We start from the raw sequence: 13,543 nt of genomic DNA, 5'->3' as shown, positions 1-13,543 counted from the left end.
ACAAAATGTGGAAAAAGTGAAGTATCTGAATACTTTCCGAAAGCACTATATATATATATATATATATTAGTTTGGGTTCAATGTGTATATTTGCGTTGTATATACAGGGTGCATTTGTAAAAGCGACCCAGGTCTCAATATGTCTTCCCTGTTAAAATAAAGGTTAAATATAAAAATATATATATATATATATATATATATTGGAACCAGCAACCTTTCGGTTACTGGCTCAACAAAGCCTCCTTCACTCACGCCGCCAAACTTACCCTAGTAAAACTGACGGTCCTACCGATCCTCGACTTAGTTGATGTCATCTACAAAATAGCTTCAAATACTCTACTCAGCAAACTGGATGCAGTCTATCACAGTGCCATCAGTTTTGTTACCAAATCACCTTATACCACCTACCACTGCGACCTGTATGCTCTAGTCAGCTGGCCCTCGCTACATATTCGTCGCAAGACCCACGGGCTCCAAGTCATCTATAAGTCTGTTAGGTAAAGCTCCGCCTTATCTCAGGTCACTGGTCATAATAACAACACCCACCCGTAGCACACGTTCGTGCAGGTATATCTCACGGATCATCCCCAAAGCCAACACTTCATTTGGCCGCCTTTCCTTCCAGTTCTCTGCTGCCAGCGACTGGAACAAATTGCAAAAATCGCTGAAGTTGAAGACTTATTTCCCTCACCAATTTTAAACATCAACTATCTGAGCAGCTAACCGATCGCTGCAGCTGTACATAGTCCATCTGTAAATAGCCCACCCAATCTACCTACCTCATCCACTTTTTATTTTATTTACTTTTCTGCTCTTTTGCACACCAGTATCTCTACTTGCACATCATCTCCTCATTTATCACTCCAGTGTTAATCTGCTAAATTGTAATTATTCGCTCCTATGGCCTATTTATTGCCTACCTCATGCCTTTTGCACACACTGTATATAGACTTTATTTTTTTCTACTGTCATTGACTTGTTTGTGTTATTGGCTTGTTTATTGTTTACTCCATGTGTAACTCTGTGTTGTCTGTGTCACACTGCTTTGCTTTATCTTGGCCAGGTCGCAGTTGCAAATGAGAACTTATTCTCAACTAGCCTACCTGGTTAAATAAAGGTGTTCTCAACTAGCCTACCTGGTTAAATAAAGGTGAAATAAAAAAAATAAAACACTCTTAACCACTAGGCTACCCGAGATTATGAAATAAGATTACTGATATCTCATGTGGTTCATTAATAAACACTAGTCTAGACGTAGTCACAAAATTAAAAAAATATAGATATATCTGGAGAATATTTGGAATGACAAGGTATTTTGTCAATGTATAATTTGGAAAGCAACAATGAATCTCTTCTGTAGCTCCGATAGTAATTGGACCCCGCCCATTATTCCCACTAAGATATACTGACTAGGGAGATGAGGCTCACCACCATATAAAAAGCGGCAATCCCCTCCTCTGCCACATACATATCTGCTTCACCAACTACTGTTTCAGTGGCAGAGAAATATAATCCTGTCGATGCTATTCCGTGCACAACGTGGGACAATTTGAAGTGTTTGAAGCTTGAAGGAAGAGGATAACGAATTACCACTTTTTTCCTGAATGTGTAAATGGAGAAAATTACATTTTTGGATGCTGGAAAACAAAGGAGTAAAACCACATTTTGAGATTATTTGTATGTGAGATTGTTGATATGACATTTTCCCCAGTGGGCAAAAATTAAAGGCTACGTTATCGTGGGACGCTTAATTAACGAATGTGCCATAATAGTGGATTGGCTGACTTGTCTTGTAAGGACCCCAGCTTCAACCTTATGGGGTGTGATAACTTGACCAACAGCAACAAGACTTTGCCTGGCAGGCTCCCTTACACTGTGCAGACTTCTGTGCCTCTGACAATACTGGTGGGTATCCTTATTCTCCTCACAGTGTTTGGTAATGTCCTAGTGGTCATCGCTGTGTTCACCAGCCGAGCCCTAAGAGCCCCTCAGAACTTGTTTTTAGTGTCCTTAGCATGTGCAGACATTCTAGTGGCCACTCTGGTGATGCCCTTTTCTCTGGCTAATGAACTGATGGGATATTGGTACTTTGGTCAAGTGTGGTGTGAGATCTACCTGGCCCTGGATGTTCTGTTCTGCACCTCGTCCATCACGCATCTGTGTGCCATAAGTCTGGACAGATACTGGTCAGTCACTCAAGCCATTGAGTACAACTCGAAAAGGACACCACGCAGGATCAAATGTATAGTTTTATTTGTGTGGGTGCTGGCTGCCATTATATCATTCCCACCCCTCATTTCAATGGAGAAGGAAGGGGCCAAAGAGGAGGGTCCCACATGTAAGATCAATGAGGAGAAGTGGTACATCATATTCTCCAGCACCGCCTCATTCTTTGCCCCCTGTGTGATCATGATTCTGGTCTACGTTCGAATTTACCAAGTTGCAAAGAATAGAACCAGGGCCCCTCCGGGTGAAAGGAGAATGGGAAACAATAATCCAGATAAAAGACAGTATGGCTTAGTTCAGCAGGACCCCCTGGAGAGAAGGAACAGAGAAGGAGGTAGAGATGGAGTGGAGGAGGGTGAGGAGGTCAATGGAATCGACGTGGGGGAAGAGTGCTCCTCGTCTGATGGGAATGAGAACCAGTGCTCCATCAAAATGAAGCTGAGAAAGGGAAAGACCAAAGTGAGTCAGGTGAAACTAGAAGACCCTTCCCCTAAAGATTACGATGCACAGCAGTGTGTGAAAGTGAGCCGGTGGAAAGGAAGGCAGAACAGAGAGAAGCGCTTCACCTTTGTTCTGGCTGTGGTCATGGGAGTGTTTGTTGTCTGCTGGTTCCCCTTCTTCTTCACGTACACACTCACCGCCATATGTGAGTCCTGCTGTGTCCCTGAGACATTGTTCAATTTCTTCTTCTGGTTCGGATACTGCAATAGCTCGCTGAATCCAGTCATTTACACTATTTTCAACAATGACTTCAGGAGGTCTTTCAAAAAGATCCTTTGCAAGAAGGATAGACGAGGGCTATGAATATACTTTTTTTGGACTAGCTACTGTTTCTTGTCTGAATACAGATTTAATTGTTTACAAGTTGGAGTCATGTACAGTTTCTCATGGAAAGAAAATATACCTATTGGGAAATACTTGTATCATTAATTTTGTACATGTGTGTCAATGTACGATCGTTTTGAGATCATTACAATCTTTAATCCCACCACATACATTTAAATGTATTTGACATTCCATGTTTTACTTCATGCTTATGTAGTGAGGCAGCTGGCTTGTATCTCCATGGAGGATGCTTAATGTTATTATGTAGGCTACAATTCAGTCATGCATAATCGATTAGCTGTGCAGATTTACAGGGAGCATATGTGCGTATAATGAATAAACATATTTAAACATGTATTCAATTTTACAGTATGTTCTATCAGTTTACGTTCGTTGGGATACCCATTGAGTTTTAGGGGTATTGTTGTACATTAAGTAAATGTTCCAGAAAACAAATACTCAAACTTACAACAACTCTAATCGTTTCAATTGTATTCTACTTATTGAATAAGGACAATCATGTTTCAACCACAACTGCATTTCCTTCATGTACCATATTGCACAGAGGCACAGACCCAGAGGAGCCAACAGAAAGAGAGAACCTGGGTTCCCACAGGGCAACAGACTGAATCATCTACTGTGTCCTTATCAGTAGAGAGAGGAAACACCATGCCAATAATCCACCCACAATCAACAGATTTTATGGTGTATACTGTATACAGTGTATTATTTTTATAATCTTTCACGCACAGCCTGCCAATATTCATGATGCACACAAAAGAAAGAGGTTATCACCTTTTTTTAAAGTAAAACAGTACATTAAGTGATGGATGTTGGATTTCTGCCATCAGAGAGAAGTTAATTATGTTAGTGATGCACACGAGTCACTGCAACCCCTGTCGATGAGCCATAGCAAAATTAACTCTATTGCTCATAAATCTAAATATGCATGCAGTTGCCTTTAGTTCCCTCTTTCTGGGGTCTTGCATTTACTTTATCGCCACCATTTCAGGTATCTTGAAAAAAAAAAAAACAATAGAGGAACTCTATCGCCTTATCGATGTGACTGAAATAAAACGGGTTTCCCATACTATAACAGTAATTGTTCCGCTTACATTATCACAGGGAGAATTATGCAACATGCTGTGGAACTATTCTTAAATTCTTCACACAACATATTCTGTTGCTTATCAGGCTAATCGGACTAGAAATGGTCTCGGTATGAAATAAGCCTTTGTATAAAAACTTATTTGAGACATATTATTACATATTACATATTATGACCACGAGCAGGGGAATATAGCACTGAAATCAACACAAAATGGCAGAGAATCAACATGAACATGAACATTACATAAAGCCCTATTCAGGAGGGCCATTGGAACATGATAAGTGTATTCTGAGGAGCCATTATCTCCCTGTGTTTCATCGTCTTCTCTCAAGTGGGTGATGAAACTCTCATCAAAACAAATTGCATTGCCTTCAAAGAGCCCCCTCCCACCAAACTACCAGTGAGAACAATGCAAATCAAATGAGAGGGAAAGTATGCCTACAAGGTCATGGCTGGCACAACAATATTGAACACAGCTCAGTTCAGCTCAGCAGAAATAATAATACTACAGTTGCAGATATCATTAAATCCTTCCCCCAAGTCAAACAAGAAACATATCAAGAGCCAAATGTTATTGGCCCTGCACTCCAAACATTAAGGTGTGTGTAATTGCATTGTGATGTAATATTCACAGCCTTATTTAGGCCGGCCTCAGTGTCAGACAGTTTCTTTGATTAGCATTCTCTTTTCTTCTATGGAAACGTTAGAGGCTTTGAAATTTGTTTGCACTGGTTCTTCTAGTGTTATACTGTACAACAGAATTATGGTGGCATTCTCATTATCAGTTTCAATATGTGTTATTTCATATGAATGTTTTTGCCAGTGAGGAAGGCACACAGTAAAATACACACCATTAGGGATTATCATAACTCAGCTCCAACAGTCCTTTCTCATTCCAATAGATAGAATATGCCTCAGTTGCAGCAGTTCTGCTGTTTAACATTCATGTGGTACACATACTTGGGTTTAGCCATGTAGCCAGTCTTAAAATACAACAACTATTACTCACCAGTCACCACGGATGTTAAACTATAGACCCATCTTTGATGGATTCCCACGAACCATCTGACATGTCAAATGTACACAACAAAACCCGCTGGGCACAAACTGGTTGAATCAACATTGTTTCAATGTAATTTGTCATCATATTGTGACATGGCATTAGGACATAGCTACTGTTTTTGTGCGTTTTGCTCTTGAAGACCATTAAAAACTAAACGGAAGTGGTCACACTTTCCCATCAGATTAGAGGGAAGATTTGTGTAGTCTGTAGTTTGCACCCCTCTCCCCATTCTGTTCCATCATCCTCCATCATTATCCTCCTGAGGCAGGTGTCAGATATGCAGGAAATGGATCACTCATTACTTTTTTACCTCTAATGTTAAAAGCCCATTCATTTAACAAGATAGATTGCCTCCTATCAGAGTAAAGGACCAAGGGAGAGGGCAGGAGAGAGAGAGAGAGAGACAGATGGAGAGACATAATGAATATATTGCCTGTGAAACTCAGATCCTCTAAAGATGTAATTTGCTTGACTTCCCAAAATCTGCAGAGGATATGGAATATATCCGAAGTCATTAGCATTCATCGTGTTTAGCTTCTGGATGTTCTTAGTTCTTTTAATCAAAATAACAACCAGGAGAATAATGAAGGCATGTGCCATGCGTTGCCAGCTGTGCATACATTACTATTAAAAGTTTTGGTTGAGCAGTTTTTAACGGATACTAAAAAGGTTGAATGTGAATGCATGTATATTCATCTCAATTGCTCAAAGTAGTAAGAGGAAATTGTGGAAACAAAGACAGTATTTGTTGAACCTTTGACCAGATAAAGCAGTTCTTCCTACAGTTGATAAAAGTAATGCGGTCATCACAGGTAAGTTATGTTCTTTTAAACATGTATGTGCAAAACAATTATGGCCTTTTAACCTAAAATCACTTTGATTTAGCATCATTTCAACACTGAGTTTATATTTTTCCTGGTTACGCTAGCACTGTAGCGCTATCCTCATTGCCACACTTTCACACACACACATTTTTTCTTCTGGGTTTCCGTCAATAATTTATTTCCCAGTCTAAGGTCCTCGAACAGGGCCGCAATTTATGGCTATGACACCCAGGCTTGTATGCTTAATAAGCTGTGTATGGCAGTAGTTCCCATGATTTTCACATTGATCTCAAGTCTGCCTCTCCCCATTTAACTACCTAAGCCACATTAAGTCACAGTGATTCTGGAAAATTTGACTGTACTGTGTCTGAAACATTGCTGGTGTAGTCAGTGCTGGAGGGGGTTTCACGCACTGAGAGGGTCAAACACAATACTGAACAGATTTAGGGGAGGAGCACCTGTAAAAATGAGAAAAAGTATGAAGAATGAAGAAGTACCAAGGCAAAATGTGTCAGAGCAAATGCCAGGAATACTGAGAGGGTAAAGCAGTGTATCGAATCAAACAAAGAACCTGCAAGACCACAACAAAGAGTAGCTGCTATCATACTTGAAATGGCTTGGAAAGGTCAACATATTGATATGAATGCCATGAGAAGAGAGGTGGATTATCATCAGCATATACTGAGCAGAAGAAAAATAAGTAGCAGGAGCGCTTCAGGTATTCCAAAACAAGTACAGGTGCTCTTGGAGGGGAATAGTACTAGAAAAGCTAAAGGGGAAATTATACCCACAAATAGGCACTAAGTAGAATACAAAATCCAAGTTGAGGAACTTGTGTGAGTTTGAAAGTTTAAAAAAACCTTAATGTGTAGGCCAAGCAATTTAAAAAAACAAATACATCAACATATATCGGCTCACGCCTTCATCAGAGTTTCAGACACCCTGATGAAGACTTAAGCCAATACACATGGGTGAATACATTGAGCAGAGTTGTGCCAATATACAGTATATCATGAATAAAAAAATATTGATAATGAATTGAAAATATTGAAAAATCAAATACTCATCTATGGACCATCTCTGAAAAGAGATGATTCCTGATCCTTGAGTGCACATAAGTAGATTAGTGTACATTTGATTTGATGGGCACATAGATTTATTAATTTCATTATTTTCTTTGTATGCAGTAGGATAGGCTATATTGTGTTGGGGCTATTGCAGTATTTGTTTTAATGTAGGACATACAGAAAAAGTACCTCTATTGCCAAACAGTACTGTATCACTGCCAAAATGAATGAAATAGCAACAGCACTTTGATTGTGTTTTTATGTACTAGAGTTCATTTAGCAGATATAACATATGGTACATTAACCATTTTCTACGCCTCTACTTCATTAATGACAAACTTATTATTCACAGTGGAGATAAAACAAAATCTGCCACTGTAATAGCATAGTAAGTTGAAGAACTTAATGTTTGTATCTTGGCATTCCCTTCAGATGTTATCTGAATGTGATACAATGGTTAATTAGATTTTTTATCTCTACAGCACAGCACCCACCTCAGGGGACAGTTCTACATAGAACCAATACATACAGTATATTAGGTAGCATTACAGTATTGGGAATTGGATAGTCCAATCTGCAAATGAGCTGCAGAGCATAGTTTCTACTATGGAAGTGTTCATCCATCTGCTTCTCTGCTGTGTGAATGCTTGATAGAATGAAAAAGAATTGTATTTGTCACACGCGCTGAAGTAAAAAATAAAAGAGAAACAATAAAATAACAATAACGAGGCTATATACAAGGGGTACCGGTACAGAGTCAATGTGCTGGGGTTCAGGTTAGTCGAGGTAATATCTACATGTAGGTAGGGGTAAAGTGAGTATGCATAGATAATAAACAGAGAGTAGCAGCAGTGTAAAAAAAAGGGGGGCGGGTCTTATGACTTGGGGGTAGAAGCTGTTAAGGAAGCCTTTTGGACCTAGACTTGGCTCTCCGGTACTGCTTGCCATGTGGGAGCAGAGAGAACAGTCTATGACTAGGGTGGCTGGAGTCTTTGGCAATTTTTAGGGTCTTCCTCTGACACCGGTATAGAGGTCCTGGATGGCAGGAAGCTTGGCCCCAGTGATGTACTGGGTAGTACGCACTCCCCTTTGTAGGTTTTATGGGTATTATGACTCATACTGTGGTACTCATGAGAAAACATTCCATAACTGTAGGTGGCAGTAAATCACGAAGCTTGGCTTTATACATGTTTGAACAACATTAGCTGGCAGTATGCACCCTTTCAGTTTGCCAACTAGATGTAGTAGAACAATATGGAGATGGCCTCAATGGCACTGCCCGTGCGCTCACAGATGCCATAATGTGACATGCACTGAGTGTACAAAACATTAAGAACACCTGCTCTTTCCATGACATTGACTGACCAGGTGAATCCAGGTGACAGCCATGATCCCTTATTGATGTCACCTTTTAAATCCACTTCAATCAGAGTAGTTGAAGGGGAGGAAACATGTTAAAGAAGGCTTGTTAAGCCTTGAGACAATAGAGACATGGATTGTGTATGTGTGCAATTGAGAGGATGAATGGGCAAGACAAAATATTTAACTGCTTTTGAACCGGGTATGGTAGTAGGTACGCTGCTGTTTTTTTTTACACTCAACAGTTTCCCCTGTGTATAAAGAATAGTCCACCACCCAACTTGACACAACTGTGGGAAGCATTGGAGTCTACATGGGCCAGAAGCCCAGTGGAATGCTTTAACACCTTGTAGAGTCCATGCCCTGATGACTTGAATGTGTGCTGAGGGGGATGCAACTGAATATTATGTTTTGTGCACTCCGTATATATAATGGCACAAGTCGAGACCCAGATGCCGACACAGGAGGCAGAAGGTTTGAGTCTTTGATATTGATTAATAAACCAAAAGGGGTAGGCAAGAGAATGGCCGTGGACAGACAAAAGGTCAAAACCAGTTCAGAGTCCAGGAGGTACAGTGTGGCAGGCAGGATCAAGGTCAGGGCCAGCAGAATGGTCAGGCAGGTGGGTACAGAGTCCAGAAAACAGGCAAGGGCCAAAACCGGGAGGACTAGCAAAAGAGAATAGAAAAGGCAGGCGAGCAGGAAAACCATGCTGGTTGACTTGGAACACACAAGAGGAACTGGCACAGACAGACAGAAAACATAGGTTTAAATACCCAGGGGATAATGGGGAAGATGGGTGACACCTGGAGGGGGTGGAGACAAGCACAAGGACAGGTGAAACAGATCAGGGTGTGACAGTATATAAAGATGATATCTCTATCATTCTCTCTGTTTACCAAATATGACTGCGAAAAATCCATTTGAATGGTAATTACTAGTGGGAAACGTGTCGATCATCCTTGAGCTCCAACTTCTCCCACATGGTGACCTCTGACCTAAATAACATCATTTTTGGCAGCCTGCTTTTCTGATTGGCTGAGCTGGCACAAATTCATATTCAAAGTCTAACACTCTTCATCAGAGATCGAGACCCGCTCTGACTCTGTCGGTCACTCAGTCGAAACAGAAAAACAGAAGGGTGGTGCTGAAAAAGTTAGAGACCAAAAAAGATCGAGGCCAACATTGCTAAATGTATGAAATTAACACATTTATTTTGTAAAAGTTCTGGTTCTGCTGGGCCGAGTGCTGTGTCTGTCACAAATGACAGATCATCTGCTGTGGTACACTGGCAATAACAAGTCTTTAGATTGGCTTTTATAAAACATAAGGTAAGGCAATAGCTATCTACTAGACATTTATACAGTGCTTTTTACTAAACACAAGTCATCGTGTATTACAATAAAGGTCCATTCGCGGACTGTCTATGTATTTGTTTTATCAATGTTTATTCGCTTCTGAGTCTCAGTCTCTTTAACTCAGCGAGTGAGTTTATGATCTGTAGTAACAAGTGACTATGGTGTCGGATTACATTACATTGCCACTGCACTGAAGGCTAGAAAGTCCCTCCTATCTCCCACTTATTTCATTCTCTGAAAGGCCTGTCACTTCCTGGCAGAAATATACGTATATGCGCACGGCACTGTCAAACGAAGCACAACACTAGTCCCGGCATTGTTCGTTGACAAACACAGAATGTTGTACTGTATTTTGAATTCAGTGGAAGAAAACAGAGGGAAAAAAGAGACAGCCAGGTTCTTAATGTAGCCATTGGCTACAGCCTAAACTCTCTCTCTCTCCTTTTTTCTCTGTTTTCTTTGATTGAATTATATGCAATCTAATATTTAAACTTATCTAAAGTGGGCAGGGGGGAACACTTGAAATGCACAAATTTGAAATATGTAGTTAGGCTGTTCTAAGATATTATATCAGCCAATATTCTTCTATAAGGCATTTATTTAGTGCTTTTCTTCTTTGTCTAATATACAATGTGTTTATTCATTCACAACTAGGATGGTTCTGGCTGGAGTCTGTAATAAACCAATTATAAGGCATTTATAAATGTGTTCACCATTTATTAATCATTACTCCCACATTAATAAAGCATTTACTAGTCATTAGTAAAGTCTTTCTGCAGTCCCAAATCTAAAGTGAGTGCTATTTATACTTTATAAATGTTTTGAGTGAACAGTGTATTTTCTCACAAAAATATGGGCATGCCATTGGTAGACATTCCTGCAGGAACTGGGAAATTAACAAGCACAAAAAACAGGATGTACAAGGAAATATACCGGATTGGACTCCCCTTTGCCTTCAGAACAGCCTGGAGGTGTTGTAAAAGTTTGCTGCTCAATTGGTATCAAGGGACCTAACGTGTGCCAGGAAAGCATTCCCCACACCAGTACACCACCGACACCAATCTGAACCAGGCAGGATGTTTCCATGGACTCATGCTGCTTATGCCAAATCCTGACTCTGCCATCAGCATGACGCAGGAACTGCGATTAGTCGGACCAGGCAATGTTTTTCCATTCCTCAATTGTCCAGTGTTGGTGATCACGTGCCCACTGTAGCCGCTTCTTCTTGTTTTTAGCTAATAGGAATGAAACCCGGTGTGGTCGTCTGCTGCAATAGCCCATCTGTGACAAGGATCGACGAGTTGTGAGTTCCGAGATGCCGTTCTGCGCACCACCGGTTATTTGTTTGCTTGTGGCCCGTCTATTGGCTTGCGTGATTCTTGCCATTCTCCTTCCACTCTCTCTCATCATCAAGCTGTTTTCGCCCACAGGACTGCCACTGGCTGGAAGGTTTTTTGTTTGTTGCACCATTCTCTGTAAACCCTAGATGAATGTGGCAGAGCTTGCAAACTATTACGGATTATAAAAGAGAAACCCAGCCGTGAGCTGCCCAGTGAAGCGGGCCTACCAGATGAGCTAAATGCCTTCTATGGTTTCTTCGAGGCCAGCAACACTGAACCATGCATGAGAGCACCAGCTGTTCCAGATGACTGTGTGATCACGCTCTCCATAAGCTAAAAGTAAGACCTTTAAACAGGTCAACATTCACAAGGCCACAGGGCCAGATGGATTACCAGGACACGTATTCAAGCAGACCATCATAGTCCTTGTGCCCAAGAACACCAAGGTAGCCTGCCTAAATGACGACCGCTCCGTAGCACTCACGTCTGTAGCCATGAAGTGCTTTGAAAGGCTGGTCATGGCTCACATCAACAGCATCATCCCAGACACCCTAGACCCATTACAATTCGCATACCGCCCCAACAGATCCGCCGATGACGCAATCTCAATTGCACTCCACACTGCCCTTTCCCATCTGGACAAAAGAACACCTATGTGAGAATGCTGTTCGTGGACCACAGCTCAGCGTTCAACACCATACTGCCCTCAAAGCTCATCAATAAGCTAAATACCTCCCTCTGAACCTGGATCCTGGACATACTGACGTACTGACCCCAGGTGGTATAGGTAGGCAACAACACATCTGCCACACTGATCCTAAATACGGGGCCCCTCAGGGGTGTGTGCTCGTCCCCTCCTGAACTCCCTGTTCACCAGGACTGCATGGCCACTAACGACTCCAACACCATCATTAAGTTTATTGACGACACAACGGTGGTAGGACTGATCACCGACAATGAAGAGACACCCTACAGAGAGGACGTCAGAGACATGGCAGTGTGGGAAGTGTGGTGCAAGGACAACAACGCTCAACGTGAGCAAGACAAAAGAGCTGAATGTGGACTACAGGAAAAAGGGGTCCAAGCACACCCCGATTCACATAAATTGGGCTGTAGTGGAGCGGGTTGAGAAGTTCAAGTTCCTTGGCGTCCACATCACTAACAAACTCTCACGATCGAAACACACTAAGACAGTCGTGAAGAGGGCACAACAATGCCTATCGAGAGCATCCTGAATGGTTGCATCACGGCTTGGTATGGCAACTGCTCGGCATCCGACCGCAAGCCAATACAGCCCAGTACATCACTGGGGCCAAGCTTCCTGCCATCTGCTCCCGAATGGCGCAGTTGCTGCATCTCAGTGCTAGAGGCATCACTACAGACACCCTGGTACGAATCCAGACTGTATCACAACCGGCCGTGATTGGCCCAGTGTGATCCAGGTTTGGCCGGTGTAGGCCATCATTGTAAATAAGAATTTGTTCTTAACTGACTTGCCTAGTTAAATTAAGGTTACATTTGAAATAAAATCCAAGACCTCTATGCCAGGTAGTGTCAGAGGAAGTTCCTAAAAATTGTCAAAGACTCCAGCCACCCTATTCATAGGCTGTTCTTTCTGCTACTACACGGCAAGCAGTACCGGAGCGCCAAGTCTAGGTCCAAAAGGCTCCTTAACAGCTTCTACCCCCAAGCCATAAGACTGTTGATGTCACGCCCTGACCTTAGAGATCCCTGTTTATTCTCTATATTTTGGTTAGGTCAGGGTGTGACTAGGGTGGGTACTCTAGTTTTTGTATATCTATGTTTTCTTTTTCTTTGTTGGCCAAGTATGGTTCCCAATCAGAGGCAGCTGTCTATTGTTGTCTCTGATTGGGGATCATACTTAAGCAGCCCTTTTTCCCACCTTCTGTTGTGGGATCTTGTCTTTGTTTGGTTGCATGTATTTGCATGTTTTTTTTGCTGGTTCACATTTTAATAAAATATGATAAACCCAAATCACGCTGCCCCTTGGCCTTCCCTTAACGATGAACATTACAGTTGAAGAGTTAATCAAATGGCTACCTGGACTATTTGGACTGGACTGTTTATTATCTATGCATAGTCACTTTACCCCTACCTACACGTACTCTAATGTTCAAAAGTTTGGGGTCACTTGTCCTTGTTTTTGAAAGAAAAGCTCATTTTTTGTCCATTAAAATAAAATAAAATGTATCAGAAATACAATGTAGACATTGTTAATGTTGTAAATGACTAATGTAGCCGGAAACGGCAGATTTCTTTATGGAATATCTACAAAGGCGAACAGAGGCCCATTATCAGCAAACATCATTCATGCGTTCCAATGGCACGTTGTGTTAGCTAATCCAAGTT

At 41.5% G+C, this 13,543-nt stretch overlaps 1 protein-coding gene across 1 annotated transcript; it reads left to right on the top strand.

Annotated features, from left to right (window-relative positions):
• Nucleotides 1-1,176: 1,176 nt before the first annotated feature.
• LOC109898857 (alpha-2A adrenergic receptor-like) lies at nucleotides 1,177-3,341 on the top strand. The gene has a single exon (XM_020493918.2). It carries the CDS (start codon nucleotides 1,759-1,761, stop codon nucleotides 3,028-3,030), a length of 1,272 nt encoding a protein of 423 aa, XP_020349507.2. The 5' UTR covers nucleotides 1,177-1,758; the 3' UTR covers nucleotides 3,031-3,341.
• Nucleotides 3,342-13,543: the final 10,202 nt, after the last annotated feature.

The sequence above is a fragment of the Oncorhynchus kisutch genome, linkage group LG11 (assembly GCF_002021735.2).
Source record: "Oncorhynchus kisutch isolate 150728-3 linkage group LG11, Okis_V2, whole genome shotgun sequence".
Lineage (NCBI taxonomy): Eukaryota > Metazoa > Chordata > Actinopteri > Salmoniformes > Salmonidae > Oncorhynchus > Oncorhynchus kisutch.
The sequence above is the reverse complement of the archived record's forward strand: the minus strand, read 5'-3'. Positions and strand labels throughout refer to the sequence as shown.

Coding starts and splice junctions, on each gene's coding strand:
- LOC109898857 (XM_020493918.2), top strand. CDS start 1,759: ATGTGCCATAATAGTGGATTGGCTGACTTGTCTTGTAAGGACCCCAGC.